General features: G+C 40.8%; 1 protein-coding gene across 7 annotated transcripts in view; it reads right to left on the bottom strand.

The window, feature by feature from the left end:
• cacna1hb (calcium channel, voltage-dependent, T type, alpha 1H subunit b) overlaps positions 1–27,443 on the bottom strand; it is a 95,535-nt gene that overhangs the window by 26,689 nt on the left and 41,403 nt on the right. For 5 of the 7 annotated variants that reach the window (XM_066661634.1, XM_066661635.1, XM_066661637.1 and 2 more), the window contains 11 exons: positions 26,034–26,219; positions 24,114–24,231; positions 19,124–19,279; positions 14,078–14,171; positions 13,699–13,886; positions 7,687–8,034; positions 7,090–7,190; positions 6,839–6,962; positions 5,292–5,360; positions 5,033–5,217; positions 2,547–2,673 (listed from right to left, as the gene is read on the bottom strand). In XM_066661634.1, coding sequence (XP_066517731.1) covers positions 2,547–2,673; positions 5,033–5,217; positions 5,292–5,360; positions 6,839–6,962; positions 7,090–7,190; positions 7,687–8,034; positions 13,699–13,886; positions 14,078–14,171; positions 19,124–19,279; positions 24,114–24,231; positions 26,034–26,219 — 1,696 coding nt within the window. The remainder of the gene's footprint in view (positions 1–2,546; positions 2,674–5,032; positions 5,218–5,291; positions 5,361–6,838; positions 6,963–7,089; positions 7,191–7,686; positions 8,035–13,698; positions 13,887–14,077; positions 14,172–19,123; positions 19,280–24,113; positions 24,232–26,033; positions 26,220–27,443) is intronic. The other 2 variants (XM_066661636.1, XM_066661638.1) reach the window with 2 other exon arrangements.

The raw sequence follows: 27,443 nt of genomic DNA, 5'->3' as shown, positions 1-27,443 counted from the left end.
GTTTCCATGACAAAAAGCTTTTGAAATATTTATTACAACAAGTATTTTAGTGGGTGCCACGGTGGTGCAGCAGGTAGGTGTCGCAGTCACACAGCTCCAGGGACCTGGAGGTTGTGGGTTCGGTTCCCGCTCCGGGTGACTGTCTGTGAGGAGTGTGGTGTGTTCTCTCTGTGTCTGTGTGGGTTTCCTCCGGGTGACTGTCTGTGAGGAGTTGGAGTGTGGTGTGTTCTCTCTGTGTCTGCGTGGGTTTCCTCCGGGTGACTGTCTGTGAGGAGTGTGGTGTGTTCTCCCTGTGTCTGCGTGGGTTTCCTCCGGGTGACTGTCTGTGAGGAGTGTGGTGTGTTCTCCCTGTGTCTGCGTGGGTTTCCTCCGGGTGCTCCAGTTTCCTCCCACAGTCCAAAAAAACACACGTTGGTAGGTGGAGTGGTGACTCAAAAGTGTCCGTAGGTGTGAGTGAATGTGTGTGTGTTGCCCTGTGAAGGACTGGTGCCCCCTCCAGGGTGTATTCCTGCCTTGCACCCAATGATTCCAGGTAGGCTCTGGACCCACTGCGACCCTGAATTGGATAAGCGCTTACAGATAATGAATGAATTAATGAATGAAGTATTTTAGTTGTACGTGTATTAAAAGCCTTCTAATGGACTACATTAAATATATTTACAGTTCAGAACTTGTACTGGGAGTGCTTATTCTCTTCATTTTTTCACTCTCATTATTGTAAATACAGGAGGTCCTCGGGTTACGTCAGTCCCGAGTTACGATGTTTCGTGGTTACGACACATCTCCCATTTACTGTATAAAGCCTGGTTTCGACTTCAGTGGTTTTGCGTCGTAACGTGAACTTCGTGTTTGGTGTGTGTGGCGCGGCGTGGTGGAAGAATACACGGTTACGCGGCTCAGGACCGAGGAGGATAGGTGTTAGTATAGGATCAGTGCTTACAGTATGTTATTTACGTACAGTATGTTCCAACTTACACTGAAAATCGGTTTCCGACGCAACGTAGGAATGGATCAACGTCGTAAGTCGAGGACCTCCTGTATGTATAAGAAATGGTGTTGTGCTATTTTGAGTGGATAAAGTGTGGTGGAAATGCTTTTCAGCTTAAATTTTATTTAATGAGATACACCTTGCTCTTTTGGGTTCACTGTGTTCATTTATTAAGCATCAAGAAAAAAAATCACATAAACCTCAACATAAAACCAATCTACTGTGCCCTCCCTGTGTCTGTAGTTTCATTCTTTAGTTGGCTTTGGATTTTATTTTTAGCAGTAACACTTTGGGCCTGGGCCCTGGGGTGGTCAGTCTATGGTTTTAAGAACACCACCAGCTTCTTCTTTTTAATTTACTTTGAGTTACACCTTCTATTCTTCTTAGCGCTCTGTCTCCGTCTTAGCAGCTGGTTTCTTTTGCTCTGTAAGGGTCGCTGTCAAAGGTACAGCAGCAACAACAAAAACAACAACAAACCAGATCCTCTGTGGTTTATGGATTCTGTTTCCTAACTAGGCACTGAAGACCTACACTTAAAGGTATTACTGTCAGGACAAGCATTTGTACCTTGTCTGTTTCTTCTTACAAATAGACATTCCACTATTCTGTGAGTGCATGAGATCGATATAAATGCACCGTATTCAAAGCAAAGGCACATTAAATGTTTATATTGAAGCGTGGATACACTACAGCAGTGTGGTTCCCAAACATTTTCTGCTGTGCCCTAAAACCTGCACATTTGCTCTCTGTGAAAATGACACATTTAATCCCCACATCTCTTCCGTGACTGGTAGGAGCTTGCTTTGAGATGTGCCTCGTCATATTTTGTTGTTTTCCCTTTAAAAGCTGTGGCTGGAGAAAAGTCATCACCTGCTGCATGTTTAGCTCTCACAAACTTGTCCATTTTTGCTAGCAGTGCTCAAATGTTGCCTCAACCACGCCCCCAAGCAACAGCCCCCCCCCAGTTTGGGAACCATTGCACTGGGGCTTGTGGATACACACCACTGCCTGAAAATGTAGAGACTATTTCACTCCGTTTATGTTAATGGTCTATTGGAATGGTGTAGTAATGGGGACTGCTCTGAACACAGCTAAATTCACTTTATCATTTCGTGATCCTGTAATTTTGTGTTTTGTCTTCACTTTGCTGGATGTTTTATTATGATTATAATATGTTCCTTTGGAGTTTAAAGACAAAAACATACTTTATGCGGTATGGTCACTGCTACTAAATAAGTGGGCAAAACTACAACACGTTTAAAGGGACACTAGGTAGGATTTGGGTTTTTAGAAAATGCTAGGTATGATATTTTTCCTGCTGGGAAATGTAATTCATTCCAACAGCAGTGTACTGATATAAACAGAGACAGAGAGGGAGAATTAGAGGTCATCTACCCCTTCCAGAAGTCACAAAGTGCAGTTTCTGCAGTGCTGAGCACTGAGTATGAACTACAGAGACCCTATTACAGCTCAGTGAATCATCACAATTTGATTTGAAGCTGTAAGTTTAAGGTAGACATACAATGTAGTGTTCCTTTAATGGTCTGTGTGTTTATACCTGCACTCCCAATATGCCAAACACAATGAAGAAAGCACAGCAGATCAACACGATGTTTCCAATAGGTCGAAGGGATGTTATCAGCGTTTCAACCACCAGCTTCAGCCCCGGCGCTCTGCTTATTACTCTGATCAAAACACACGCACACACATACACAGTTTCAATTACCACACTGGGCTTTTCTGTGAGTCAGAAGTACAAGACTCTAACAGCACTGCCTTGCGCAATTACAGTCGATGTTATTTCAGCACCATGGACAGCGCTACACAAAATACAATATCGGCGAAATGAAACTGTGGGAGAGAATATACCATTGATCAGACTGGGCATCAAACTACATATGTCATTGTCTGTTTATATGAAAAAAGTGCACAGCAAACAAGAGTAAACACTATGTTTATATTCTGCACACTATATATAAACAAAACAAAATAATACATCAACTAGACCAATGGTTCTCAGACTTTTTAGACCAATTATCAAAACCTCCAAGTACCACCTATGATTTTTACCACAGAAAACATGTGGCCCCTGATTCTTTCTCTGTGTTGGGGACATAATGAATTGTTGCACATTTTTGTTTTAATTGCTTTTAATTTACTTGAAATTAGCATGCTTTACACACCAATATTATACAGTATTTACTGTGTGCTTAATAGTATACATCCAACAGGCTAGTACACAAAATATTAACATACGTTATGAACTATTGATTTGTTTCAAATATCTCCCTCCACACAGTGTAGGTCATAAAATAACAGTTTCTGCACTAAAATACTTATAAAACCATATATATTTGAAATAAGCTTCACATCCCTCAGTCTAGCATTTGTGGCACTTACATTATAATTGTGGTCTTAGATTATAATTTGTGAAGTGCACTACGTAGGGAGTAGGGCACTACAAGGAGCAGAGCCAAAATTTTCCACATATGAGAAACTCCTCCTTCTCCATTTTCCTGTTAGATTGTGGGACAATAGTGTCCATCATTACCGTACTCAAAGATGGACTTGTTCTATGTGGGCACTGTTGATTTATTAGTAATCTCAGCTTTGACACTTGTAACTATACTACACACTACATACTCTAGATAGAATTGGGATGCAGCCTGAGTAACTTAATGAAACTGCAATATGTGTTATTTAATACAGTTAGCGTGGATGCCCCTAGTTCCGGCCACGTGTAAATGGAATATCAGAAATCTTAGCTAACTGTAAATAAATAGAAGGACTTTACTCACTCAAATAAACGTTTTCCAGGAGACCTATGTGTGTAGATTCATGTCCAAGACTTGTTTGACTTTGAAAGAATATAGGTTTTTATATAAAGATGTTTTTGTAATAACAAAAGTGGATACCAATACTGCTAAGATTATTGGTGCCCCATAAAGTTGCTACCACATTCAGTGTCTTTCAGTGGTTTACACTGAGATTACGTCTGTCCTGTGTTGGCTTCTGTGCTCTACATGTAAGGATTACAATGGCGGTAGATTTTCTCCCCCTCAGAGAGAAGGAAGCTAACTTTTACACAGAGAGAAATATCGTTGTGAAATGGTAATATGGTGTGTTCTACATGCAGTTTTTCACACACAGAAATACAACACTGTTAGAGATACTAAATATTGTTTAGATGTGTGATTTATTTTGGCAATAATGACGTTTAAATGCCTTACTAAGACGTGAATTTACGTTTTATTGTCTTATCCACTGAGATTGACAAAGAGAAAGAATGGAATTGCACCATATACGACAGCGGCTGGAGTTATGGGGAAGACTGTTTCTTGCTTTTATAAGCATTTAAAACTGATATAAGCTACATATTAATACATAAGCCAATATGATCAGTTATCTGAATTATAAACCAGTATTCGGTCCATTATTGTGCATCAGAACCCAAAACTATTCAAATGTAATTCCAAATACAGTACACTCTCTAGTTCCAGGCTTCTGTGGGGAGTACACATCGATCAGCCGTAACATTATGACCACCTCCGAGTTTCTACCCTCACTGTCCATTCTCTCCATAAATTAGCACTTTCTAGTCCACTTGTTGCTCTGCATACTTTGTATGCCCCTTTCACCCTGTTGTTCAATAGTCGGACCCAGCGCACCATGCTCCAACACACCACAATTACGGCAGAGAACGCTGAGACTGATCCACCACCTACATTATGGGGGTTCTGTCCATAGAAGAGCAGGGGGAAGTAAGAAAGACGCTACTGGGCGGACAGGAAGTGGTCATAAAGTTATGGCTGATTTAGAACAGGAGGAGAGGGGGGGATCAGGGAAAACATAATGCTGTATTAAGTATTTAGAATATTTTGACAAGCCTGTGCACTAAAGATGTCTCTCGTAGATATGAATGTACCCAGAGTTATCGAATGACTCACTTCTCATAATGTATTTACACAGTGTATATGTAGCACTATATATAAACACTGTGATGACTCATATCTCCATCTCTCTCTCTCACACACACTCCCCTACCTGAGAGGTCTCAGCGTTCTGAGGAGCCGCAGCACTCGTAGGATTCCCAGAATGCGGTTGCCTCCTGATGAGGCCAGTAACACCAGAATGTCCAGTATAGACACGAACACCAGCAGGCCATCGAGAACATTCCAGCTGCTCTGCAGATACGAGCCTGGTCCCACATACATCCCCATCGCCACCACCTTTCACAACACGCAGTGTTACCATCATAACCATCGTATTAACATTATATATATATTTATTTATTCTTACTTACCTTGACCGTCATCTCAGCTACGAAAATCACAGTGAAGATGTAGTTGGACACACTGAGGAAGACTCGCTCCTGGAAAGAAACCCAAAACCCAGTGTCACTGATGGACAGCAATGAACATTTAAAAAGGGACATTACATAATATTTTAACCTTAAAACTACATGCTCCACTGAGCTGTAATAGGGAGAACAGGCACTCTGTCGTTGCTGCTCTGGGCTCAGCACTGCAGAAACGGCACTTTGTAACTTTTGGAAGAGGGTAGGAAACCACCCCTTACCCTCTCCATTGATTTCAGTACAGTGTTATATTAATGAATTACACTAGGGGAGCCCAAAAAACCCAAATCTTACTTAGTATTTCTTTATGTAAGTTTAATTAGTTCATGCGTTTCTAAAACGCAAACATCTAAGCCGAGTATATACACTGAAATTAGCCAGTTTCTGTGCTGTGCTTTCATGAAAGAGCCCTAGAGCGGGCGCCAGTCCTTCGCAGGGCGACACACACTCCCAAACCCACACCCACGGACACATTTTGAGTCGCCAATCCAACTACCGAGAGGAAACCGGAGCACCCGGAGGAAACCCACGCAGACACAGGGAGAACACACCACACTCCTCACAGACAGTCACCCGTAGTCAACCCACGCAGACACAGGGAGAACACACCACACTTCTCACAGACAGTCACCCGGAGGAAACCCACGCAGACACAGGGAGAACACACCACACTCCTCACAGACAGTCACCCGTAGTCAACCCACGCAGACACAGGGAGAACACACCACACTTCTCACAGACAGTCACCCGGAGGAAACCCACGCAGACACAGGGAGAAAACACCACACTCCTCACAGACAGTCACCCGGAGGAAACCCACGCAGACACAGGGAGAACACACCACACTCCTCACAGACAGTCACCCGTAGTCAACCCACGCAGACACAGGGAGAACACACCACACTTCTCACAGACAGTCACCCGGAGGAAACCCACGCAGACACAGGGAGAAAACACCACACTCCTCACAGACAGTCACCCGGAGGAAACCCATGCAGACACAGAGAGAACACACCACACTCCTCACAGACAGTCACCCGGAGCGGGACTTGAACCCACAACCTCCAGGCCCCTGGAGCTTTGGAAGCTGGTGTTTTCTTCAGTTGATGTGGATTATCTTTTATCTTATTTCTAATAAAAAATATAATAAAATGATGGGCACTGTATACAGTGAATAATGTAATAAAGAGTCTATAAAACATTGATATCTGCTAAGGATGCATTTAACTCCTAACAATTACATTAGAGTTACGATATAAAAAGCATTAATAGTAGTTGAAAATCCATTAAAAACGTTAGTTAGTGACCAACCATATCTCACTTAACAGTAGCATACAAAGTGTTATAGCTTCCAGGGAGAGGCTGATGAAGTTCATAGTCCTCCAGTGTGGGGTGAAGGATGATTATTATTTTAGTTCAGGCGGTGATATAATGATTAGTGTAGCATTGGAAGGATGAGCGGATGCTGTTGTTTCAGTTGCAGTTGAATTCACCATGCTGTAGGGCTGGATGTCCGGTCTCTCGAGTGCGATGGTGATGCAGTTGAGGAAGATGAAGATCAGGACGATGTGGTCGAACATCTTATGAGTGATGATCTTCTGACAGCGCACGCGGAACCTGCGCAGACACCGACAGATGAAGAAACAGTGTGTCGGCGTGTGGAGTATGCAAATGCGAAGGGAGGCTAAGTGCTCGCCGACCTGCCGTAATGTATCAGGGCGTAAATGTACTTAAGTGTACTCACTCATTCTGAGGTGAGAACAGATAGAGTGACCACTCCTCGTGATCTCTGCACCACTGGGGCTTATAGGGCTCCAGGATCCTCTTTATAATAAGACACCACCTCTACGAAACACACACAGACACAAGAACAGTTCATTTACCACAAACAAATGCAAACTCTATATATCAGTTATGAAAAACAGGGCACTGCAGTTTAATAAATACATGGCATCTGCCATTTTAAAAAACGTGTATCCTGTCCAAATGACAAAACCCTAATATCTGCAGCCAGTTTAATTGACATGGAAGCGTGAGATGCCAGTAGCTGTATTACTTTTGTAACTTTTATCCTTCCCATTTCTCAGAATGTTTCAATATTAAACCCCAGATGGAGTTATTTGAAACTAGGGGATTGAGCATAATCTTTAAGGCTTATTAGGAACCCAGCCACAGCCTGATGATAATGAGATGTGGAAAGACAGCTGCAGACAAAAAGGGAGAGACACTATCTGAATACTAAGAGAGAGAGAGATTGGTACAGCACTGCCCTCCACACAGTACACTGGGGTTTGACTCTTGGAAGATGCAGCTACGACCAGCAAGAGTAAGTAACACCAACCTCTTCAAAGTCTTCGTCCTCGTCGGTATGTGTGTGTGAATGCTGTCTCTGAGGCGTGTATGGAGAAGAAGGGTAGGACCCCTCCACTCTGCCGTTGCACTCTATGTAAGGGCGGGACATAGGAGGAACCTGCAGAAGCTCTGGAATATCGAAAGAGCCCAGTCGTGAAACTCCTCCCAGGCTGCCAGTCTGACTGGACTTCCCCCCCTCCGACTGGTCGTCGTCCAGACTGTCCCGCCCCTCGCCTGAGAGAAGTGATTCTCGCTCTCCTGACTGGCCACGCCTCTTCAAACTAGGGGCATGGCCTAGGCTGTTCCAGCTGGAGCGGCGACTTCCCCACAGACTGGACTTTATGCATAAACACACAGAAACATGGAAAGATGAAACCGTGACACAGTATATCCCCCGTTTTGCCCTGGACTCCACCAGTTTGTAAAGTTGTGTATTTAGTATTTTTTTGTTAAAGTTACTCAGCTTTATTCTTCTGTCTCCTTCACTGTTTTTATTTGAATTATTTTTCATTTCTTATTTTCATGTTAATCAATCAATTATTCAATTACCTGAAATGGATTATTGTAAATAGTGTTAGTGTTAATAAATACTTCTGAATTTACAAATTAATTACAAATTAAACACATTTTCAGTTTCTGTTGAAGTAGTGCAAAAAAAACAAAACAAAACAAAGAAACAGTGATGTCATGAGCTCCGCCCCCACGTGCGCTCCCAATGGGAACCAAAGCTCAAGAAACGAACCATCACATAACACCGCGAGTCATCGTTTGGATAAAAATCCACTGATATTTCGTGAATTATGTGCTCTGTGTGGTGTTTGGACGCTCTGTGGAACTGTAGAGTCGACTCATTGAGTGAATCGGTTCACGAATCGAGTGCACATTCAAATCAATGATTCAAAACATTGTACACACAGCTGTGGGGACACTCGGAGACGACACGCAGCTTGCCTTAAACACTGGATTATACTTTAGAACGTGTGTTTGTGACTGAAAACTGAGGAATAATGCATTAAACACAAGTCACAGGAAGTACTTTGGAACTTTGAAGGATCTCTTATTATCGAGTGGGTGGGGTTTGGTTGTGGGGGTGTACGACGTCGTCAAGGCGGCCGCCCTAACTGTAAAGCACTGCGGGAAACCCTGTATTATATTCTGCATATTGTGTATTTGACATACACCAAATCCACTTCCAGACCATCTGTCATGCACAGATAATACAGATGATAGGACATTGTAACTAAACAAATTTATTATTATTAGTGTAGTTTTTGTTGACGTTGCAGTTGTACTGTTTTCAAAAATTTATTTTTTCAACATTAATCTTGGCTTTAATACTATTAAACATTAAATATTTCTTCAAAAAATTGCTGTTGATTTAGATCAGTAAATTCTTATTAATAATAAAAAACGAAATAAGAAGATAAAATAAAATAAATAGAAAAAAGGATCGTGGACATTTCACAGCACAGTGATTCTGAAAAGGTGTCCTTTTAGATTCAGGGTTGATATTTCTTCTCCTACAGTTCAGTGGCATTCTCTATTAGAAACGCTGTCTGTAAAGCAGAACTGTGCCATTTGGCTCCTACTGAACCCAGCTGGACGTCCAGGGGAATGCAACTGTGTGCACGCCAAGAAGAACTGAATGGTTCAGAGAGGTCAGTCTCTATTTTAGAAAGCAGTGTAAAGATGCAGTTGGGTGTCATGTAGCTGTGTGATAAACAGAGTGGTCAGCCTTTTGTTGTGAGCAAAACGTGACTAGCCGAAGCTAAAAGGGCTCATGGCTTGTCCACTCTTCATTCTCCCCTTTGAGTGGTAAAGGACCTGGAACTCAGATCTGTTTATCTGCAACTGTCGGTCAATCCATCACTGTTTTAATTTATGACAAAACCTCACCAATAATAGAGACACAGCAATTCAATGTTTAACCACCTCACATCAAAAAGGCATTGATCTGTTAAAAGAGAGTAGGCACATTGCAGCATAGAGTTACAGTATATGATCAAAATGTACTAATTGGTCTATTCTGTACAGCATTAACCACAATACTAACTTCATTCCATTTTCACTGCTAACGTAATTATTGGTTTAAATAAATACAATTCCGATCTAAGCATTGGTATTTTTGGTCCTGAGTTACAGAGTGTATAACACATTTACAGCATTGTCCTGAAATCAAAGAGGGGTGGGGAGTGGGGTGGTTTCCTACCCTCTTCCAATAGTTACATAGTGCAGTTTCTGCAGTGATGAGCCCAAGGTATTAATAAACAGACGCTCTATTACAGGTAAATAAAACACCACAATTATTCTGAAGCTGTTATTTAAAGGTAATGTTACTTAAATATTGTCATTCGGATTTGTTTGAAGGCAGAAACGTACAGATTCACAGCAGTGGTGAAAGGAAAGGTGGTGAAATATCTTCAGTTCAAATATATTTACATTGTACACATGGCTATATAGTTACAATCCAAAAACAAGGTTAACTAGACCACTCTATATGTCTTTTATATATTATCAGTTTATTTAAGCAGACATTAAAAATAAATAAATTCATAATTAAATTGTAATTCCAATCATATTTAATTGTGACTTTTTGCCCAATATCGTTCTGCCCTAATATTTTTTGTCATATCAATCCCATCCAAACCTTTGCTCACACACTTCTGTGATTTGTATTCAGAAGCTGTCCATCTTCTGCAATACGGAGATTACAGCTCTGTTCTGATTTCACCTGCGGATCCTTGTTACAGTAGAACTCCCCTGACATTTAGAAATATGTATCATTTCACTCCACTGCAGAAATGTCTTGCATCTGACTCAGGTAAACAAGCTCTTTGTTGTAATGCACTTATCTCCAGAATGAATTCCAGGATTAAATTAACGTACTGTGCTTTATAAAAGGAACAATCCCAACTATGCAGATGGATCGCCTCATGGATGTCTGATTTATTTTTCTTGCACCAGTGCTACGCACAAATATGAGAATAGAAATATTTCTGAAAATTCTGTAAAACGGTACATAACTGCTGTACTTTTGTTTGACTAATTAAAGGAATGTCAACTTCTACTAATGCACATATGAAAGTATAAAATCACCATTTGACTGGTTAAAGTCCTATTACAGCGACATATGTTCAAACAACGTCACATTCAACATTAACACTGCTAGCCATAAATAAAGAAAGCAATACTAATCTTGCACTTTTGTTCTTCAACCCTTGCAAATTGTCTAAAAGGAAAACAACGCATGAATTTGTAACTGAGAGGTAGAAACCCATTCTCATCTGGGGGACTATGCGCTCTAGATGGCAGACATTTTCTAACAACCCAACGTTCAAAGTGGGGACGCTTCATGTTAATGTTCAATATATTGTATATAGAGGGTAGCGAAGTGAGGGGAACTGCTAGTTTACCTGCTGGGCTATGGACTCCTGCATTGTCCCAATGATTCTGGGTAGGCTCTGGACCCAGCACAACCATAAACATGATGAAGCAGTTACAGAAAATAAATGAATGTATGTGTAAATCTCCAGGCTGGGAAACTATGGGATTGCTTGATATTCAAGTTAGAAGCACATTTAAACTATAGGTTGTGTGCTTCTAGTTCATCATATACAGGCTCTGATTGGCTTGACCATGACTGACATGTGTCCTCATATAAACACCCTAAAAACATAGTAAAACACACAAGGCATGTGTCATATGACAGCATGGCTATCTCTTCACAGTAAATACTGGACAATAGTGACACTGTGTGTACAGTACATTTTCAGGTCCTTTGTTTGGATTTTACATTGCATAATTTAATCAAACCATAAAATCAACCCCCAAACTATGGCAACTAAGTCGTCTGAGTGGGCTTTGTCTGTCTCTATGTCCCTTTAGAGATATCTGAATTAGTTCACATCTTTACAACCAATGGCTAAAATCAGAAACTCCAGGAATGGCTGTGGATGTGTTATTCCAATCATTTTTTTAGTATCTTGAAGTGTTCATTCATTCATTCATTGTCTGTAAGCGCTTATCCAGTTCAGGGTCGCGGTGGGTCCGGAGCCTACCCAGAATCACTGGTCGCAAGGCAGGAATACACCCTGGAGGGGGCGCCAGTCCTTCACAGGGTGACACACATACACACCTACAGACACTTTTGAGTCACCAATCACCAATCAAACACCTACCAACGTGTGTTTTTGGACTGTGGGAGGAAACCCACACAGACACAGAGAGAACACACCAAACTCCTCACAGACAGTCACCCGGAGGAAACCCACGCAGACACAGGGAGAACACACCAAACTCCTCACAGACAGTCACCCGGAAGGAACCCACGCAGACACAGGGAGAACACACCAAACTCCTCACAGACAGTCACCCGGAGGAAACCCACGCAAACACAGGGAGAACACACCACACTCCTCACAGACAGTCACCCGGAGGAAACCCACGCAGACACAGGGAGAACACGCCACACTCCTCACAGACAGTCACCCGGAGCGGGACACAAACCCACAACCTCCAGGTCCCTGTGACTGCGACACTAACCTGCTGCACCAACTGTGCCACTTGTATTTTGAAGAGTTATGAATTTAAAATTCAATTATATTTGATCATTTGACAAACAAATAAGAGAAAGCATTCGAATTTAATTTCTGAGACCAGCTGACTGCCCTAGAGACTATGTGTGCTTTAATAACTTTGTAAGTAGGGTTCCATTGTTAATGAGACTGGAGTCTGAATGATTTTAGCAGCTAGAGTGTGAAAGACTATTATAATATCAACAGCATGTATCAGCAACCACAATGACACTCTAAAAAAACAATTACTAAGAACGTCCCTTTTTTATTATTAATTTGGTTCCGAATCCTGGCCACCGTGCCGATAATGTTTCTTCAAAATATACCACTGTACGGTTAGGTCTATCACCTTATTAACGACTTGTTCATAATTCCCCTGATTGTGTCCATCCATCATGTGGCTGGCAGTCCTATTCCTCTTTTACCTTCATCTGTCCCAAGCAAAAGAGTATTTTCCAGTTGCTTCTAATAATATGTCCAAAACAGAACTTTTTGACACAACAGAAAGTTTTGAGTGAGATGTGAGACTCACATTGATTTTCGAGGTGAAATTATATAAAACACAATGTTCTTTTCTTTGCCGCATTCGCAAAAATATTTCTCGTGTTGCTTTTGTTTCGCAGCTTTCTTATAGGAACCACAGAAAAGACCATAACTTTCAAAACTCTGATCTTAGATTGCAATACACGGCGCTGTGTATTCTCTGCTAAAGATTTATCTTCACAATCAAATGTTAATGTTGTTTTACCATTGTTATAAAATTCCTCTTAAACCATTTGTTCCACAAGCTATTCCAGGATTAAATAACTGCATGTATTTAGTTTTCTTCCCTATTTTTTTTAGCTCATCAAGATGTATATTTTAAGTTTGAACACATACTGACTGCTTGTATAATACAAACCTTGTGTGTTATGTGAAGTGTTCAGTGAAGTTTAAATAGAAAACACAAAGAAGAAATATGTTAAAACACTCCTCAAAATCCCCAAAATGCTCTCAGCAGACCTCTCTGAGAACAGTGTGTGTGTGGCCTTAATATTCTAATAAACAATAATATTAATATAAAACTTAATTAAACTTAATATTCTGCAAAAAATAAAAAATAAAAAAATAAAAAACTTGGTTTACATTACCATGGCAACCCACACAGCTGCCTTGAGGCAGGGTAGCTGTGTTTTTTTTTTTACTTTGAATTGAGTTCTCAGCCCATTTATCAATACACAACATTACAGCTCACACTGCGAGAATCAGAGCGAGCGCTGGGTTTACTCGGTTTGAGGCTCAGAATGAGCAGCGGGTTTACTCCATTTGAGGCTACTTTTATTCCATTTAGTTTTCTAAAGCAGTAGCTGTCTGTCATTATTCTGAATGTATGAGATTATGTCTTTGTGTTCATGGTGTCAGTAACGTGAATTCTGATGTGTTCTCACCAGTGATCTCTGGTCATGGTGCTCGTTGGAGGCGTTGCTGCTGCGTCTTGATTGGCTGTCGATGTGGGAGATTTCAGTTCTGGGCGTGGCGTTGGGGTGAGTATGTGTGTTGTGGGGGGGCATTGCTGCTCTTGGTTCCAAGTGACCATTAGAAATGGGCATCAGTGTCTGCATTTTCACATCTGACCCTGGGGCAAAACACAGGTGAAAAAAAAATCTGCCTACATATGTACATAAAAAAGAGGGTACCTCTAGGTTTCTATAATAAACCGTATACACCACATTCTCCATGATCCTGAAGAACCATTACACCATGCTGCTGGTTCTATACAGAATTCATGATTTAACATGATGCACACACAAACACATACTCACTTACATTTACCTGAATTTAACAGCTCCCTCAATTTGTCCTCTTCATCAAAGTCAGAGGAGAGAACATCATCTTCACTCTCTGACCGACTGGCATCTCCCTGAGAGAGAGAGAGAGAGAGAGAGAGAGAGAGAGAGAGAGAGAGAGAGAGAGAGAGAGAGAGAGATTAGCTGGAACGCAATAAATAAATATATAAGGTCCGAACAGTTATTGACTGTTACATAAAAAAACAATTACAAGAAAATAAAGGCTTCAGAAATAACTTTCGAACAGCCTGTGTCTTATCCACTTGTAGTGGCTTTCTTGAGCTGAATGTTAATGACTTGTCGCCTGGTCTTGTTCGGCCGTGAGGGGCCTTGAGTGTGTGCTTATATATTTAATTTTGATAGAAGTACTATAACCACTCTATTCGTCTCTAATGGGAGACTACCACGCAGAGGTAATTGAATAATTACATTTAGTCTGATTAAACATTTTACATAATATACATCATGGTATAAGTATTTATTTCATTTTATAAGACTTGTAATAAGATTCTGAGGTTTTGGAACATTTGTATTTTACCCATTTATTACTGAAATAAAATACACAATTATGATTCCCAATTATTAAAATTAAAATAGCTTTAACCCTTAAGACTTTTTATTTATACATTCCAATTCATTACTAACCTTAAAGACCAGGAGATGAATTGAGACATATATATATATATGTATAATTAACGTTCCAACTGTGCTCATTTATCCATTTATCCGTGTGGTGAAAAACACCACAGACCATTCAGTAAAATCACTCTAAATGTATTTATTAAAATGATATGTATATGTATTCTCATTGTAAATACCCTCAATTATGTATTTATTTCATTTAAATATATTTTCTTATATTCACAAACATACATTAAGGCTTTATACCTCCATGTGATATAATTTCCCCCGTACAACAGTGCGCTGGAATGAAAACTTTGCCTTAAGTATGTCTGGTACTGGCCTGTTTCCCAAAAAAAGTGGAGAATCATCAGAAGAAAGGAATCTGAATCCGTGCCATTTTTTTTGTGTGTGTGTGGAGGTAGGCAGCTGTATTGTATGTGTTTATATGCATCTGTGATAAATCTCAACAAAGGAGCGGGGAAGATGAAAGACAGTGTGTGAAAAAAAAGACAACAAAGGGGTTCGGGGTAAAAGCGTTCAGGTATCAAACACGTAAACACGGCAGCTGTGCCCAGGCACACACCCATTGCACAAAGTGATGGCAACCATTCAAATACCTTTCTGATTCTGATCTACATGAAAATTAGGCCCACAATCCACTACAGGGCCAATATATCTCTTTGATGCAGCACCTGCTAAACTATCAAGAGTTGTTCTATGTGTGGGCTCTGGATTCGTCCTTATATTTGCCTCACTTATTCAAACTGGCAGTTTTAAAACCAACGGCACTATTTACAGTTTTTTCCCTGATTCTAATTAGGTTTTGTGCCTGAAGTATAATTACAAAGATTCAAAGTGTCAACGAGCTTACTAAGAAATCTACAATGCACATTTTGACCAGAACCAGTCAATTTTTAAGTATTGTAGTGATGGACAATACTGTTCCACAATCCAATGGGAACCTGATAGGGAAGGAGCTTCTCACATCTGGAAAGTGTTAGTGCCCTACTCCCTACATGGTGAACTTCACAGATTATTAACTAATACTGCAACACACAGAGAGTGCACTAAATGTTAGACAGAAGGTCATGAAGCTTATTTGGTTTTGTTATCTGACATACCATGTACTATTTTAGAGCAGAAATCATTATTTTATGACCTACACTATGCACTACGCAGTGTGGAGGGATATTCGATTTTCAGCCTTTGACAAATATAAGTGACAGTGTTGTAGCTGCAGTATAGTATGATGTGAGTTGTCATATGCAGCCCTACACTTTCTCCCTGGTGTAACAGAATATGTTCCAATACATGCCACAGCCAAAAGCTGCTGTAAAGCCTAGAGATTAACAGTTTAAAATGGTTGATAATTAACTTATTTAGAATTAGTATTAAGTGTGTGACTGGGACATACACTAGTATATTAATATTGAAATTATAAATAAAAAAAATCAGTCACCATTTTCATTTCCTTTACTCTGAACTGTGAGTGACTTCACAAGTGGCTTTTTTATAGACCCAATTTTTCAGGTCTTCCTGTGATTCCTAGAAGTGAAAGTGTCTTTAGCTTGGTTTTATCTTCATGTAATTGTCTGCAGCTAATTAGCAACAGAAGTGTAAGTACACCCATTAGCATCATGCTAAACTGCACGGCTGAATGATCGCGCTCCTAACCCAGCACAATCGACAATCTTTTAAAATTTTATAATACAGGCTTTGAAACATTACAGCTATATGGACCTGAGTTATAGTGTTATTCACTGGAACACCAGAGCGAAAGTCTATAAACACTGATGCTAAAATGTTATGGTTTTAGAGGACAGGTCATGTCTTTTTCTTTCCTTCTAACAGCAAGAGATTTCACCTGAGGTGAATTTTTCAGTTTATCATTCCACAAAATGAAGTGTTATTAAAATGGTGCGTTAATAAGAAGGACCTAAGATATAACGCATACTCAAAACCTAATATCTATGATGTTGATGATGTTTTCCACTCATTTTAAGCAGGAAATACCTTAGAGTTCGCCTGATATCAGTTAGTTGCTTTTGTTGTCTGCTTTTACAGGCAGTATGTGAAAATCTTCTTAGACCACTTGAGGAAAGTGTTAAGTGACTCAGGGGTAAATTTTTAGTGGCTGTATTTGGTACATGTGCCTTGACATATTTTGACTTGTATTGGGAGAAGATTATGCATTTAATCTGATGTAGTTCTTACTGTTTAAGGCTGATGAAGATTTGGAGTTTGAAAACAAGTGAATTTTTCATATGTTGTTGGAAATGGGCTCTGTACTAATTTTAGTTATGTTAATATTAGCACTACCTTTATTAGAGCAGTGACACTTATTATTGGATTTAAAAAAAAGAAGCACAACTGTCATTCTAAAACATTACTAAGACATTTCTTTTGGTAAATTAAGCAGAAATGCACAGTAGAACTAGTGAGTGACCCATTGACATCGTGCAGCACTATGGGGTGTAGCCTATCATTAAAAATACATTTTCTTGAACCTCATCTAGAGTATCTTCCCAGGGAATCTCAGTGCTGTCAGTGATAAGCACAGAAATAAGTTCACAATGACATTTCCAGTCAGGACAACAGAACCAAAACAATAAGGTTTGAATTCAGAATTAAAAAATATACTAGTATTCCTTGATTTTTATTGATTTGTAGTTCTGCTGCCTTCAAATCATGATCTATCCACTATCGACATCCGTCTCTGAATACTGCAGTGTCAAGAGTAGAATTCCCTTTTTTTGTACTTTTGTTCATTTGTTTTCATTTACTTCTTTATCTACAGTTCGTTCCACAAGAGCTTTTTCCATTTAAACAGGTCATTCATACTGTGACAATACATCTCTGTTTTATTTTATTTCTGTGGCTATGCCAACCATGAAATACCAAATTTGTGCATCAGTTAACAATGTTGTATCATCCCAAAATGTTTAAATTTCCATACAACCCTTCGTACAGTTGCTTGTGGTACATTAACTGGTTTAGATACTGCTCTGGAGTAGGAACCAGACTTTTACTTTTTATTTATCTTTTTGCTTTCCCCCCTGAATTCTTGGCTGATTTGCTTGGAATCTCCCATTTTACCAGAAGCAACACATTAAATACATTCACAGTTGCAATAACGAACTTTTAATTATTTAATTATTAAAAATTCATTGGTCAGCCAATCACAACCTTCTAAATGTTACATCACATCAAATTCTGAAATTTCTCAGAGGGTACGTAAACCTTTGACACACTTCAAATTTATTGTAGTGAACTAAATGTTGAGTGTAGTGAATCTCTTTGAATGTCTTTAGCCTAGGTGTCTGCAAATCTGTGGTCTCAAATGTAATTTGTAGATATTTGCTAACAAACAAGTGCAAACAACCACCGTAATGTGTTTTAACGTTCATGACGTGATTAATAAATAGCACATTGCTGATGTGGGGATGACGTGTGCAGTAATAGTGCTGACGAAACCCAAATAACACGTGGTTTTATATTAAAAACCATATAAACAGGGAAACGGGTGCACATAAGAATTACTGTAAATAAACAACAACAGATTAGTACCCTGTGAGCACAAAGATGTTTTCAGAAACTGTGGAATGGACAAGATACCTCTTTTGAACATACAAATTCACATATTAAATGCAGGATACATGTTTGATAGAAATTATAAAGACAAGAAAATCTGTATGAAACCAAGACCAAGAATGATGTATTTTTCATTATTGAACATCTTTGGTTTCTCAAGCTCACTGCGTATGATTCTGAATATTCATTACAGTGTACTTTCAGGCTTGCATCCACACAGGAGTTTAAGGGACTGCTTTTAAACACATTATGTAAAGTGAACTAAGCTGAACCTTGGCAAGGAAAATAAAGAAACATCAGATGGACAAAAACAAAGTGACAGCTTTCTTCTCACTTACCTTATCTGTCAGAGGACATACTGGAGTAAACATGTAGAAAGAGCAATCCCTGGAGAGTGAAGCTGAGCCTCCAACCAAAAGTGCCTCTGTTATCTTTCTTTCCCCTCTGGTATTGTGTGTTATTTTTGTGTGTTTTTGCTTTTTTTTTAACACTTACACTAGATCCGTTCACATGTCTCAGCACTTTCCCTTTTCCGAGATCAGGGCAGGTAGAGGTGATACAAAGGCACCATGCTTCAGTACCTCTTGATCCACCGGGATTACAGATTACTGTGCCTTTCTAAATGGCAAAACTGCAGTTTAAATGGTTTGGGGGTGGGGTGGGGGAGGGGTCAGTGAACTTGTTTATCTCACATAATGTTAAATGGCTGCCCTGCCGCTCTCAAACCTCAGCTTATTGACAAAGTAAAGACTGTAAGTGAATGAGAGGTGACCTTGTTTCGTGATAGCAGCTATAGCCTTTGAGCTCATACCTCTGCCTGGAATCCCTCCACTAAAATGGCCACTAACAGGTTGAAGAGGACGTAATTGCCGAAGGTCATCAGAGCTACGAAGTACAGGGCTGCCCACGGGGAGGTGGAGGCCATGCCATTATATAATACCGTATTCCAGTCCTCCTGCGTTAAGATCTGGAGAGAGAGAGAGAGAGAGAGAGAGAGAGAGAGAGAGAGAGAGAGAGAGAGAGAGAGAGAGAGACAGGGATGTTACTGGAGATAATTCCTCTCCAAGGCAAAGTTCTAGACACAAGACTGTGCTTGGACATGTGGTTTATGTATTCCAACAGACATAAGATGACCATCATCTGTTTCATTGTGTTTAATTAAACAGGGTTCCAATGCTAGTCTCTTTAGAGTTCAAGGACACTTCACTAGTTTTTTCATAATGCACTGAATTATTCTTTTTCAAAGAATAGAATTTCAGTGCTAAATTCTAAATAAAAAATACAAAATTAGCACCAAAAAATACAGCATCATATTTTCTTGGTAAACCAAGGATATTAGAGATTGTTGGACACACACTCTCCATTGCAACAGAGACCTACTCGCTATGCTGTACTTATAACAAGTGCTAAAAAAACTCTTTGTGAAGAAATGTCAGAATGATGTCTGAAAATGATGTTCCTGAAGTATTATTTTATTTGGACCTTTTATTAATTACATTATAATATTTATGTCATTTATAAATGGTAGGGTGTTTTTGTCATGACACAAGGCAGAGTGCCTAAAACATGCTAGATCATGATAAAATCATGGTATCATATGTATAATGCGGTAGAATTATGACCCAGAGGGAAACCCACACAGACACTGGGAGAACACACCACACTCCTCACAGTCAGTCACCCGGAGGAAACCCGCACAGACACAGGGAGAACACACCACACTCCTCACAGACAGTCACCCGGAGGAAACCCGCACAGACACAGGGAGAACACACCACACTCCTCACAGTCACCTGGAGGAAACCCACACAGACACAGGGAGAACACACCACACTCCTCACAGACAGTCACCCGGAGGAAACCCACGCAGACACAGAGAGAACACACCACACTCCTCACAGACAGTCACCCGGAGGAAACCCACACAGACACAGGGAGAACACACCACACTCCTTACAGACAGTCACCCGGAGCGGGATTCAAACCCACAACCTCCAGGTCCCTAGAGCTGTGTGACTGCGACAATACCTGCTGCCCCACTGTGTCGCTCGCTCAAAGATTTAATCAACAATAAATCTCTTCAAGTGTATTCAGGGTTTTTAAGTTAAGTAGAAATGCGTAGGTGCTGTCCTCTGTCCTCAGGGTCTCTTACTTCAAAGGAGAATTTGCAGGAAGTGGCTGAATCGAGCGCATTATAGCACTGTATTTCTGCCCTGATATCACACTGTTTGGGAAGAAATGAATAAATCTGACTGGGTTTGTATGGAACTCAGATGTGACGTGTGCGTATATCACATATTTTACCACAGCTTCAAACACGGCTCAGCCAATCAGATTTTAGAAGTGGCACTATCCATTTAACGGGTTTGACTTGTGTTGAATCATGAGAGCAGAAGGAGGGTCACTCTAACCACCCAGTAATTTCAATGGAATTCCTCTTTATGTCCAAAATTAACAGCCGTAGACATGTTGACAGGAATTCTGAAGTGATTTCCAACTGCTTAACTCAACTCCATTACAGCATCGCTTTCTCAAATCAATATATACACTCCACTCTTCTGCCCAATAAAACGCTCATCTAGCCACATTAAGACTGACACTAAGCTGCTGTGCAGCGGATGCTATAAAACAGCCATGTGGCCCAAACGAAACAAAACAGCTGACACCAGCAACACGGACGCTCACACACACACACACACACACTGCTTCTTTCACTGAGCGCAGTCCTGAAATAAAACTGTTTATAGAAGAAGAAAGAGTCAGAGGAAGTGTGTCTGTTCAAATTCAACTTTAGCCTAAAAACATCTTCCTGTCTTGGGCTCATTGAGAATTCAGGCACAAAGATTTTTTATTTATTTATTTATTTTTTAAAAGCACCTTGAACTGGATTTTTTTTTTATTTATTTATTTTTTAAAAGCACCTTGAACTGGATTTTTTTTCCCCTCAGGAGGATATTTATACATACATTTATTCACTAAAGTCTGCCTGTCTCTCTTTATCTCCTCTTCTAGCCTGTGTGGGAATGAGGGAAAAAACAATACATGCATTTTAGCTTGTTTATTCTGCCAACAAATACTCTCTCTCTCTCTCTCCCTCTCTCTCTCTCTCCAGCCCATAGAGAGAGATTAGGGAAATTAAAGTGAGCTCCCACTGCAGGAGAAACCCTGACCTGCGTAGCGTCCCTCAGAGCCTGGAGTTAATACAGAACCATATCAGCATTTACACAACTGTCACCCCCACTGACCTCATCACGCTGCCAGTATTGCGGGTGAGAGATGATGACCTCATCATGCTGGTCGTAATGAGGACCTGGTTTTGATGACCCAAGCGATTTTTTTGTTTTATTTATTTCATTAATTATTTCCCTCAGACTGAAGCTGTAGAAGTCTAGATTACCCTTAAAAACCCCTAACTGGACATACATATACTCACATGCAAAAACACACACACACACACACCTTAGCCTTTCGCCATGGCCGCCCAACAGATGGCAGAGAGCGGATGTTCAATAAATCCTTAGAGCTGTTACAGCTTGTCCTCAGTTTCAGAGCTTGTCTTTCTTTCAGTTCAAAAGCTTGTAGGTGAAATTGCCATTTCAGCTGCTTTCAAGGAACACAGCACACTGCAGCTTTTTCCTGTACTGAAGGGGCTTGAGGAAACTTGGCCAATCAAATGTCGAAGCTATAAGAATGTGAGCAATCTCATAAAAAATGTAGTGATGAATTCAGAGTGTTTCTAAACATAATGGTTGGAAAAAAATGTCCCGTAAACACTAAGCTTCCAGGTAAAATCTAAATAATCTATCCATCTGTATCATTTGTACTTGGAATTACTTGGATTGTGAGAAAGATTTGATATTATATTGAATTTGTCCAGACCTCTCTAGGTTTTTCCTAACGCTGACTTTACATTTTATCAGGTTTTAATACGACCCTGAAGTAAGACATTTTACCATTTCATGGAAAATATGAACTTGTTAAAACCTGAGGGCAGCAGTGCATCTCAAAAAATATGGGAGAGGGGCAACAAAAGGCTGGAGAAGTAAGTGATACTAATAAAAAACAGCTGTTGTCGCAGGGACCTGGAGGTTGTGGGTTCGAGTCCCGCTCCGGGTGACTGTCTGTGAAGAGTGTGGTGTGTTCTCCCTGTGTCTGCGTGGGTTTCCTCCGGGTGACTGTCTGTGAGGAGTGTGGTGGGTTCTCCCTGTGTCTGCGTGGGTTTCCTCCGGGTGACTATCTGTGAGGAGTGTGGTGTGTTCTCCCTGTGTCTGCGTGGGTTTCATCCGGGTGACTGTCTGTGAGGAGTGTGGTGTGTTCTCCCTGTGTCTGCGTGGGTTTCCTCCGGGTGACTGTCTGTGAGGAGTGTGGTGGGTTCTCCCTGTGTCTGCGTGGGTTTCATCCGGGTGACTGTCTGTGAGGAGTGTGGTGTGTTCTCCCTGTGTCTGCGTGGGTTTCCTCTGGGTGACTGTCTGTGAGGAGTGTGGTATGTTCTCCCTGTGTCTGCGTGGATTTCCTCCGGGTGACTGTCTGTGAGGAGTGTGGTGTGTTCTCCCTGTGTCTGCGTGGGTTTCCTCCAGGTGACTGTCTGTGAGGAGTGTGGTGTGTTCTCCCTGTGTCTGCGTGGGTTTCCTCCGGGTGACTGTCTGTGAGGAGTGTGGTGTGTTCTCCCTGTGTCTGCGTGGATTTCCTCCGGCTGACTGTCTGTGAGGAGTGTGGTGTGTTCTCCCTGTGTCTGCGTGGGTTTCCTCCAGGTGACTGTCTGTGAGGAGTGTGGTGTGTTCTCCCTGTGTCTGTGTGGGTTTCCTCCGGGTGACTGTCTGTGAGGAGTGTGGTGTGTTCTCCCTGTGTCTGTGTGGGTTTCCTCTGGGTGACTGTCTGTGAGGAGTGTGGTGTGTTCTCCAGAACCAAACTAAACAATAACAAAACCACTAACTACACAAACTAAACAGAACTAAACACGGACAGACAAGAAATAGCTGTGAACCGGGGTAGACATGTGTAAACAAAGAAACAAGGAAACACACATCTACACACACAAGAACAAACAAAGGAACACTGCAAACAAAGGAGTATATACACACAAGGACACCTGACACCTATAACGAGGGGTAAGATTTCAGAGGAGACACAGGTGGAGACACTGACAAGAGGACAGAGAGGAAGGACAAAACAAAAACAGAGCCATGTGCTAGGGGCATACAAGAGAGACAGACAGCAGGAAAACCAAGACAGGGCCAGAGCATGACAACGGGTATAAAACAGCATTTTAGAGAGGCAAAATCTGTCTAAAATCAAAGATGGGCAGAGGTTCACCAATCTATGAAAAACTGCATCTAAAATTGGTGGAACAATATCAGAAAAAAATGTTCCTCAATGTAAAATTGCAAAGACTTTGAATATCTCACCATTTCAAGTACATATTATCATCAAATGATTCAGGGAATCGAGAAATCCCTGTGGCGGCACGGTGGTGCAGCAGGTAGTGTTGCAGTCACACAGTTCCAGGGGCCTGGAGGCCCCTCACAGACAGTCACCCGGAGGAAACCCACGCTGACACAGGGAGAACACACCTCCACACAGACAGTCACCCAGAGCAGGGCTTGCTACAGCAGCATAGTGGCTGTATTATACGTGGTGAAAAACTGTATGCTGTCCCTCAGAGGGGGACTTTTACCCTTCCCTGTGCTGATGGACATCATATATCTATTGAGTGCGTTCTTAACTCCCTTTTTGACTGTACATTTTAAAACATTTGATAAAGACTTCTTCCAGAACAGAGAGAAACCTGTGTGACCACTGACCTGAAACACAGTGACAATGGCCCAGAGCAGCGAGTCAAAGTTCTTCCTGTCAGAGACTGTATCCCCACTCTCCATGCGCAGAGTGAACTTGCAGCCAAACAGATGCATTCCCAGGATACTTCAGCAAAGACGGTGAGATAAGGAAAGAGCAGAGAAAACAGAATATGGATTAGTATTCAGTCTTCTTCTTATAGCTGCAGTATCTTGGGAGCCAGAAGATACACTGACCACTACAGAACTTTAACTGGGAAAATCTAAATAATATCTATGTTTATTATATTATTATTATTATTATTATTATTATTATTATATTCCAGACCCTCTGTCAGTGCACTTCCCTTCCTTTCTCGTTTTGGTTTTCTTTCTTTTTCGTTCTTGTTCTGTCCTGTCAATATTTATCTCCATGTGCTTCTTTGTTTCTTTACTGTCCCGCATGCTCGTCTCGTCCTCGTGTCCACATGGCTATATAAAACATGTTCATGTGTCATGAAGTGCCCTGTCCAGTGTGTTCCCTCTCGTTGTTTCCATTGTTTGTCATGTGCTTAGAAGCACATAGCTCTTTGTTGTGCTTTGCTCTTGTTCTCCTTCCTTGTCTCCGTCTTAGGCCTACCATGGTCCTTAGCTCCGCCCTCTCATCAGTGTCTCCTCATGTGACTCTGTCATAGGTCCCTCGGCCTCGGTATCTCTGTCTAAGTATCTCTTTGTTTAGGTTTAGCTTTAGCCTTAGCTCTGTGTTTGTGTTTAGCTTTAGCTTTAGCCTTAGCTCTGTGTTTGTGTTTAGGTTTAGCTTTAGCCTTAGCTCTGTGTTTAGGTTTAGCTTTAGCTTTAGCTCGGTCTGTTTAGCTTTAGCTCGCTCTGTTACGTTCCAGGTTCTCTGTCTAGGTCTCTCTATGTCTAGGTATATGTGGTTAATTTAGCTTTCCAGGTCTCCGTGTTTGTCTTGTCTTGTAATTCTGAGTTTTGTTGAGGTCTAATTAGTGTCTTAGTCTTCAGGTCTGTGTCTAATGTTTTGTTATTAAGTTTCACGTTCTTTTGAATAGTTGTTTGTAGCAAGTTTATTCTTTGTTTCCCTTGTGTCCTTTTCATTGAATAAACACCTTCCCTGAATTTACCTCTGTGTTCTCGAGTACTTCCCGTGACATCATGGTTTGTCTGTTTTTTTTATGGTTGTGATTTGTTCCTCTGTTAAATTCTAGCTGTGATGTTTCGGTGCTTTTATCTTTCCACCTGGTCTCTCCCTTTCATGTCCAGGTTGTTCTATGTTGTATATCATTCTCTATCTGTCTTTACGCTTATAGACGTTTCCTGGTTTCTCTTAGTTTCCATTCGTTTCTTTGTCTGCTGTGAGTGTAGTTTGTCAAGCCCCCTGTGACTTGTGATCCTCTCTGTCGTGACTAATGTTGTCTTGGGTCCCGTTGTCTTTGTTTGGTATCAGTTTACAGAAAGTTCCTGTTTGTTCTGTGTCCTTTGTTAGTTGCTCTGTTGGTTTACTTTGTTTTGTCTGTTTATTTCTTCAGAATATATTTAGCTGTGATTCCTTTCCCTTTCACATTTAGTTCCGTTTGATTGTTTATTTATTTATTCTGAAATTTCCTATTTCTTCTGTAAAGTCCTGCATTACTCCTGTATTTTGGTGATGCTCCTTGCTTCCACCGTGACACACTGGACTCACAAGCACTTAATAAAAATACCTCTTTCTAATCTGATAAAAATTACTTCACATAAAAAATGTGTCAAATTCTAGAACAAAATAAAAACTGCAGAAGGAAAGAGGAGATTTCACAAGCAAAATACAAAAGAAAATAGTATTTAATTTTTTAAATCATTATTATTAATGTACTATTTTTACATTTTCTTAATTTTCTAAATTAAATTTCTTAATATTAACCTCGTGTATATATTATATAAACACACAAATACCTGAAAATGAAGATGAAGAGCATGAGGAGCATGCAGAAGGTGGCCACGTTGTCCATGGTCTTCATCAGGACGACCAGCTGTCTGCGGAGAGCTGGCATGAAACGCACCAATTTAAGAACCCTCAGGAGGCGGAACGTCCGAAGAACTGATAATCCTCCGTCTGCCTGCCCAATGAGCTCCCACACGCTGCAGAGAACAGGACACAGTTTTACAAATGTTTTGCACATCTACTATCAAATAATTGCTGAGGGAAAATTACTGTAAATAAATAAAAATACAAAATGCTGTGTTTGCAACAGGTATAGCCCATTATTAGGTTTATATTTTTTATTCATTCATTCATCCATTCATTGTCTGTAAGTGTTTATCCAGTTCAGGGTCACAGTGGGTCCAGAGCCTACCCGGAATTACTGGGTGCAAGGCAGGGACACACTCTGAATGGGGCGCCAGTCTTTCACAGGGCAACACAGACACACATTCACTCACACCTATGGTCACTTTTGAGTCGCCAATCCACCTGCAACGTGTGTTTTTGGACTGTGGGGGGAAATCGGAGCACCCGGAGGAAACCCAGGCAGACACGGGGAGAACACACCAACTCCTCACAGACAGTCACAGGGAGCAGTAATCGAACCCACACACCAGACCAGTGACTGCGACACTACCTGCTGCGCCACCGTGCCGCCCTACATTTTATACAAGTGAGTATGTCACTGTTTATAGTAGCTGTCATATTAAGTACTTTAAATTGTTTTATTGTTTCTGTCAAAACTTTTAGTGCTCATTGAGATGCTGACACAAGAAATACAAGTATGGATCCCTGACCCCTTTTTTGCGTCACTTTTGTAAATGGGGCTATTTGACTGTGTCAGTCAGTAGAGAGGAGCTTGAGATGCATCCCAAAGTAGCGCCATACTTCCTACATAGCGCATATCACAGATAATAAAACGAATAATACTGCACCCAGACAGTAATTCGACTTTAATTTTACAGGGAAATGTGAAATGTATAGCTGACTAAAAATTATTTTTGACATACCATGCACTATGTGTGTTCAGAAACCATTATTTTATAACCCACACTATGCCCTACTGAAGGTGTAGAGAAACATTTGGGATTCTGCCTTGGATTTTCCTAAGGGTGGAAACATCTTATTATTAGGCAGACAGTTGCAATAAAAAATATCCTCCAAGAATCTGTTCCACTCAGGTTCTTGGAGGATGTTCTCAGAGTGCAGGGACAGATTATTTACACTGTAAACAGGGTGAAAACTAGAACAATAGAATACGTGGTCTGTGCTTGTAGTCTCTTACACACTAAAATAAAACGAGTGAAGTAACAGGAGTACTGAAGCTTGTATATGATCTGTGTATCACACAACTAAGAAATGCATTGGAGTCTAATGTCCAA

This window comes from Hoplias malabaricus, chromosome 2 (assembly GCF_029633855.1).
Source record: "Hoplias malabaricus isolate fHopMal1 chromosome 2, fHopMal1.hap1, whole genome shotgun sequence".
NCBI classification, from domain to species: domain Eukaryota; kingdom Metazoa; phylum Chordata; class Actinopteri; order Characiformes; family Erythrinidae; genus Hoplias; species Hoplias malabaricus.
Note: the sequence above shows the minus strand (reverse complement) of the source record. Positions and strands in the feature narration are given on the sequence as shown.